We start from the raw sequence: 7,332 nt of genomic DNA, 5'->3' as shown, positions 1-7,332 counted from the left end.
AAACTGATAACTAAATTTAATAATATTTTTTGAGTAAATGGTTTTGTATCACTTGATACTAGCATGTGCAATCAACCACTACATTTTTGTTAGGTAATATTTCATAATTTATGTCACATTATATTTTCTACTTTGAGGATAATACAGTCAAGATTTTGCAAATTAGCTTTTGCAAATAATTCTTTATGGAATTATCCAAAAATATGCCTTACGAACAACAACAACAATGTCAAATACTACAGAAAAGAACCAGGTAGCACCAACCCATTTTACCAGGCATAGGAGAGAAGTAAAAGGAGGACAGAGATTCCAGTGTTCTTAGGACTTTGAGAGGCACCATGCAGACACCAGGCTCAGGTTCGTTGGTCTTTATTAAAGTTAAGGTTTGCAGCTAGGAAGAGTTTCACAAGGTTAAGTAGGAGATCCAAGCACACTCGGGGCTTTGACTAAATTGATATCATTATTACTAATATTGCTCTTTTGAGGCAACTGTGGCTTTATTGCAACAGGAACCCATCTATTCTGCTTCCTCTCCACCTCATGCTGTGGTTCATTATCCCACCCACCCTCATGACTACATACATCAGTGCCTTGTGTCACAACTGCCCCTTTTGGTCTTGGTAGGAAACGCAATGGAATTTTATTTTTTCTTGATTCAGTGGAGTTGTAATTGTAGCAATGAAAATCCAATGACCAATTTTACTTTTCAAACTAGCAAAGCAATGATATGGTCAATCAGGGATTTTTTTGGGGGGGCGGGGAGGGACACCTTTAAATCACTATGAGGTGAGTAAATTTGGAAACCAGGGTGTTCCATTTTTTAAAATACATATTTATACATTAAAAGATGTCCTTCCTCCGAGTAGGGAAGATGAGGCTGATGCCATTGCTTCCTCTAAGGTTTTCCCTCCTGCACCATCAATGGGATAACAATTCAAAGACAGACTGGTTTTGCTCATCACCCAGGCTTGGATGTCATTCCAATTTAGGCTTCTCTTTCTCTTCTTCCATACCTAGAAGTAAAAAAAAAAAGCTTTTAATTTGGCCACCAGACTAAATTATGAGTAAGTTTGCCAACACAGTTCACCAAAAATGTATCTCCCCAACTTGTTTTCTTGTCCTCCCTCCTTCACAATCCCTGGTTGTACTCCTGGCGAAGAAAAGCCATCTATGACTTTTTCCAGAAACATCCTCAGTGGCTTCTCTGCCCACGCTGTCCTTGAGTCAGGACATAACATCTCTCCAACAAAGCCAGCTGGCCAGGCTCTCGGGAGTAAGGACTGTGACACAAACAGAGTCTTGACTCATCAAGTTTGCGTGGAAATCCCTGCTAGCCTACTTCTTAACCAGGTTCCAGCAACAAAGCCATGCACTCATTGGTGTTTAAAAAAGAACAACAAAACCTCCCTGGTGTTTTGTTCTAGTTCTGTCTCTTTCCAAGGCCCCAACTATGGATTTTCAAAAGCCAAAAATGGCTTTACTATATTTTTAAATTTGTTTTCTTTTGAAAGCTCTTGGAGACCTTATTAGCAGCAAGAACAGTTTACATACTTGCATATATGCACCAAGTTTTTTTTTTTTTAAAGCCAGGCTCCAGTAGCTTATTCCTAAAATCCTATCTACTTGGGTGGCTGAGATCAGGATTGTGATTTGAGGTCGGCCCTCACATACATACGAGGGATCCTCAGTCTTTTGTTTGATTTCCATGGCTCGTTAGCCATGGAACTGTCAGAGGTCTACACTTTTCCCAAAATACTTCTCATAAATCATATTGAAGAAAACTTGAGACTGAGAGCAAGGTCATTTGAAGGATGAATAATGATGAAGGCAAAAAGATGCCATGTGCTTTTGTTATTGGGTATACAAGGCAAAGGCAGGAAACACAATCCAAGTTCTGCTCAAAGAGCTCACCAGACACCCCATTTCTGTCCCACGCTCTCTCTCCTGTGGAAAAGCTATCAGAGTTTTCTTTTCCTGAGGTATGTTTCCTTCTGAGAAGTGCCGTTTGGGGCTGTTGTGGCAGGAATGGTGGAATCTTCAGCGGTGGGAACTGGGGTTGTTCACTGACAGAGAGGGAAAATGGTTCCCACTCCAGTTTGGCAGCTGAGAGGCAGAGGGCAAAAACTTAGATAGTTACGGATGATGGCCGTAAGGTCTAGAAGTGCAATTTCCATATAAAATTCACCAAGTTGAGGCAGGCTGAACTTGTGATACAGAGGGGAAAAGAGTGACCAACCTTCAGCTGGAGACAGACTGGGAGAGGGGCTCCACCAGAGGGGTAGTGCTCCCACAGGGGTTGTGAGAAGAGACCCGGATGGATGGCTGAAATAGGGTGTTTCCACATAACTAGGCCTGACTGGGGTGTCAACCCACCCACGACTCGCTTGCTTTCTCTGTCCTCACCCAACCTTTCACTCTTGGGCACTATCATTTCTGGTCTTACAAAATTTGATTTTGATAAGACTCATCACTCAGTCAGGTGTATTGCAAATAGGATAGATGCTTAGACTCAGTACAGACATGCTTCTGCTGTCATGGGTGGAATTGTGTTTGTGTTCTCCCTTATTTCCACCCTGCCCTTCATGTGAAAGTCTTGACTCTCAGTAACTCAGAATGGGAGAGAATGCCAAGCATGTGGATGGACAACCATTTGCTAAAGAATTAGGCATCTGACTCATGGATCCAACCAACTGTCTAGCGGAAGCCAGAAACAGAGGCCATTGTCCTGGAAAGACTTGTAAAACATCTTTTCCTCTGATTGCTTAAGCCTCTTTGAATTGTGGGAAGACAATACTATCTACCATCTATCTATCTAGCTATCTATCCATCCATCCATCTAGCTATCATCTGCCTATCTACCTACCTATTTACCGATCTATCTACTACCTATCCATTCATTTATGGTGGTCCTGGAGTCTGAACTCAGAGTTTTGTGCTTGATAGGCAGGTGTTCTACCGCTTCAGCCATGCTTCCAGCCCTTTTGCTCTGTTTTTTTTTTGTTGTTGTTGTTGCTGCTGTTGGATGTGGGGCTTAAACTCAGGACCTGGGTACTGTCCCTGAGCTCAAGGCTAACACCCTACCACTTTGAACCACAGTGCCATTTCTGGTTTTCTGCTGGTTAATTGGAGATAAGAGTTTCATGGACTTGCCTGTCTGGACAGCCTTTGAACTGCGATCCTCAGATCTCATCCTCCTGAGTTGCTGGGATTTTAGGCGTGAGCCACCAGTGCCTGGCCTTGTATTTTTTTTTTTTTTTTTTGGCCAGTCCTGGGCCTTGGACTCAGGGCCTGAGCACTGTCCCTGGCTTCCTTTTGCTCAAGGCTAGCACTCTGCCACTTGAGCCACAGCGCCACTTCTGGCCGTTTTCTGTATATGTGGTGCTGGGGAATCGAACCCAGGGCCTCATGTATACGAGGCAAGCTATCTTGCCACTAGGCCATATCCCCAGCCCCCGTATTTTTTTAATTTATAGAAAAGGTCTCACTTTTTGCCTGGACTGATTCTCATATTTATGTTTCTCACTATTGCCTAGATGACAGGCACACCATCACACCCAGCTTCTGTTGAGATGGGGGTCTCCCTAACTTTTTGCCTGAGCTGGCTACAAATTACGGTCCTCCTGGTCTCCACTCCCTGAGTAGTTAGGCTTACAGGCATAAACTCTTGGCTCCTGGCAGAAGTCAATACTATTTTTGAAAATTTTATACCAACAGTAACACTGCCAGCTTGGAGTGAAAGAGGCAGAGACAACAGGAAATGAAGGACCAATGACTCCAAAGAGGGGTCAGGCAACGAGCTCTACCTAGGTTCCGGAGGGTGGGGCTGCTGCTACCTAGGGCTGAGGGGCAGAAGAGCTGCCACAGACCAGGAAGGCGGGTCACACCTCTTCTCATGAGCCCTGGGAATACAGCACTTGCCAATGAGGATTATTCATTCACAAGCCTTCAAGTAGAGAATTTTTCCTGCTCCCCATCCCAATTTGTAAGTATTGGATCACACAATACAAATCCCATTATAAAGCTTCATAAAGCTTCTTAGTTTTAGAAGTTCTTAGATTTGGGGGCAGGTCATCAGTTTATGACCTCTAATGGGCAGATGATCTCTTGACACAAACTTGAACTACATGCATTTGGACAAAATTAATAGCTATACTTGAAATGAGTGCAAAATGTTGGTCAGCCTTCACTACATGTTACTTAAGAGAATGACATAAACTAATTAAATAAACAGATCATTCAAAAATGTTTAGTATCACTATATTAATTAATTAGTTAATTAATTTTGTGCCAGTACTGTTGCTTGAACTCAGAGCGATGTGTTCTTGTTTAGCTTTTTTGCTCAAGGCTGGTACTTTACCACTTAAGCCACACCTCTACTGCTGGCCTTTTGCTGTTTAATTGGAGATAATAGTTTCACAAATTTGTCTTTCTGGGCTGGATGTGAGCAGGAGGAATACTCAGATCTCAGCTTCCTGAGTAGCAAGGATTACAGGTGTGAGCCATCTGCTCCTGGCTATAGTAGCACAATTTATAATTCGCCATTTGAAACCACTGAAAAGTAACATTTTTAAAATCTAGATTTGATATGTATCTCTTCTGGCTTTCAGACCATCTTTTCACGATGACCAAATCACTTTTCAAGATTCATGTTGTAAGTTAACTAAACACCTCTATAACTGATAGAGAAAGATTGTTATTCCCATCAGGCAGAGGGGACATTATTACAAGATTAATTTCTGGTCCCTCAACTCATAGTCTGAATAATAAAACATGATATTTTCTAGTAGATTACTTACTAAAACCAAAAACTTCTGATCAAAGAATGCTCAGCTTCTTGGAGCCATTTAGTATTGGTTAATACTTTGACACAATCTTAGATCCATGTACAAAAACAAAATTTGGACTCAATGTCCATGAAACACTGTGGTTTATTTGTGTATTAGACTTAGCTCCAGGGACAGTGTCTGACCCAAAGCAGAGTGCTCAATGTCTGTAGGACTGAGTCCATGTACAGATAATATCTTAAATGCCAGGACTGGAGGGGAGATGGCTAGAGTTCCCTGCAATCCCAACAGCACCTTTGGACACTCTTCCCTGCAGAACTCAAATCATGACAGGTCTTTGCTGTTGCTTCCCACCTTCCAGTGTTTACGTCAGCTTACCTACACCTTGGTAGATTTTCCAGGCCTTAGACAAGGGCATGTGCTTTGTCAAGATGGAAACAAGAGACATCAAATCATAGGTTAAAAGAGCTTTTGCAGCAATGAAGTATTGCCTTTTGCTGCTTGTATCTCTTGGATACCTTCAGACCTTGAAAAAGGCAGCCACTTGGAAGGGAGGGTGTCCTTTTTTCTAGAAGCACTTTGTGCTATTTAGACTTCTTGTGGCATGGTGGTGAGACTCCTTGAGCCTTATGCATTCACACAAAAGATGACTTTAGAAACTGGAGAAATCTGTTTGGTGTGTATGTATCTATGCTGGCCTTGAACTTACAGTCTTCCTGACTCAGCCTCGTAAGTGTTTGGATTACAGGCATTCCATGTTTGGCTCAAGTGACGTTTAATGGGACTATTTGGTTACATTTAATGACTTATCTACTTTATTTGGTGTTCTTTCAGCCAAAGCAGCTATTTTTTTGCTGTTTATCAGAGTCAACATTTTTATATTTTTTTCCCCCGTTAACACTAGATTTTTTCCCCCTCTATAAAATTTTATGGACATGCTTCTTTTCTCTTTAGATTTGGATTACCACCTAAGAAGACAGAGTGAGTCATAAACTTTTCAGATAAAACTGCCAGCAGCTCCTACATTAATATTGTAAATGTCAAAATGAAACTCGAGCAGAGATCCTTTGGGAAGGACTGAGGAGGTACCTGTGCCATTGTCCCTGCTCTTGAAGGCAGTCCCCCAATTTTGATGACTCCCCCAAAGGATACTTACTTCTCTGTGTGTCCCAGATATAACTGTTCAGAACTTCTCCCAGAACATACAGGAAGTTCATTAGGATGGTTGTCGCCCCAAAGAAGATGATTCTAGCTCCAGAACCAATGTGTTCCAGGAAAGGATACACCCACATGCCGGTGACATGATGCACCCAGCACACCCTGCCAGAGAGAAGAGAAAAACAAAGATGGCGCCCCTCTCATGGCTGACATCAAACTTACTTACTGGGTTACAAATGCAGTCAGCCCCCTCATCAGCCTTCAGTGGTTGTCTGTCACCTGGGTGCTTCTGATACTCAGAAACTACCAGAAATTCGGTGGTTTTCACTTTTTTATTCTGGAAACCATTTTGAACTCATTGAGGAGGTGGGCATATTGGCTATCCCATGCTCAGCCTGGCAACATCTTGTTAGCATGCTGTAATGCACCTTGTAACGGATACTAACTCAACTTCAGGTTATTGGGATTTCCTGGTGTTCCCAGGAATGTCCTTTGTCGTGGCTCCTCTGGCACTCCACACTGCAATTAGTCTCCCCCATGCTGGCACTTCTGCAGTTTCTCCTCGTCTTTGATGATACTTAGAAGATTTTGGTTAGGTATTTGTCACTGCTGGGGGATTTAACACTGCTATATAATCTTTGTAATCCCTCCTTTACACAAGGAAACAATGTAGCATTAGACAATCATGCTGTAATAAAAGCCAGATAGGGGGTGTATTAGGTACTTTGCCAGGCTGCCTGTCAGCCTGGTATAAATACGACCTGCGTGTGCTTGCAGAACTTCCTATAACCCAGCAGATACCCAGCTCCCTGTTCTCCTTCTGCATTCACTTCATTCTTTTTATTCCCTGCCCCCCCTCTATTTTATATTACTTGTCATCATTTTTGTTTGTGATCTGGAGATATTTTTGACTCAAAGGGAACAGCAACATCATCAACTGCATTGCTTTCAGAAGTGTAGCTACAGTATTTGCCCCATTGTGTCCATCCTGATACAATGGCGAGGGGCCGTTTTCCATAATGCTCAGGGGCCCATTACTTTATCAAATGTTACAGTCTGGGAGAGCAGATGAAATACAAATAACTTTACTGCCTTGGGAATAAGGATTATTATGTTTACTGTTTATTTATCTTGTGCGGGTACTGGGGCTTGAACTGAGGATCTGGGTGCTATGCCTGAGCTTTTGTGCTCAAAGCTGGTGCTCTCTTACAAGAGCCACAGCTCTACTTAGGGCTTTTTGTTAATTGGAGATAACAGTCTCAGGGATTTGGCTGCTGGTCTGGCTTTGGACCGTGATCCTCAGATCTCAGCTTCCTGAGTGGCTAGGATTATAGGTGTAACCCACTGGTGCTTGACTAAGGATTCCTTCCTTCCTTCCTTCCTTCCTTCC

At 42.6% G+C, this 7,332-nt stretch overlaps 1 protein-coding gene across 1 annotated transcript in view; it reads right to left on the bottom strand.

The window, feature by feature from the left end:
• Positions 1-355: 355 nt before the first annotated feature.
• Aig1 (androgen induced 1) overlaps positions 356-7,332 on the bottom strand; it is a 210,876-nt gene continuing 203,899 nt past the window's right edge. Inside the window, exons 5-6 of the mRNA XM_048354211.1 lie at positions 5,941-6,104; positions 356-1,013 (exon numbers count right to left, since the gene is read on the bottom strand). Of these exons, the coding sequence (XP_048210168.1) occupies positions 976-1,013; positions 5,941-6,104 (202 nt within the window). The 3' untranslated portion in view covers positions 356-975. The remainder of the gene's footprint in view (positions 1,014-5,940; positions 6,105-7,332) is intronic.

Source organism: Perognathus longimembris, chromosome 9 (genome assembly GCF_023159225.1).
Source record: "Perognathus longimembris pacificus isolate PPM17 chromosome 9, ASM2315922v1, whole genome shotgun sequence".
NCBI lineage: Eukaryota > Metazoa > Chordata > Mammalia > Rodentia > Heteromyidae > Perognathus > Perognathus longimembris.
This window is presented reverse-complemented; position numbering and strand designations above follow the sequence as displayed.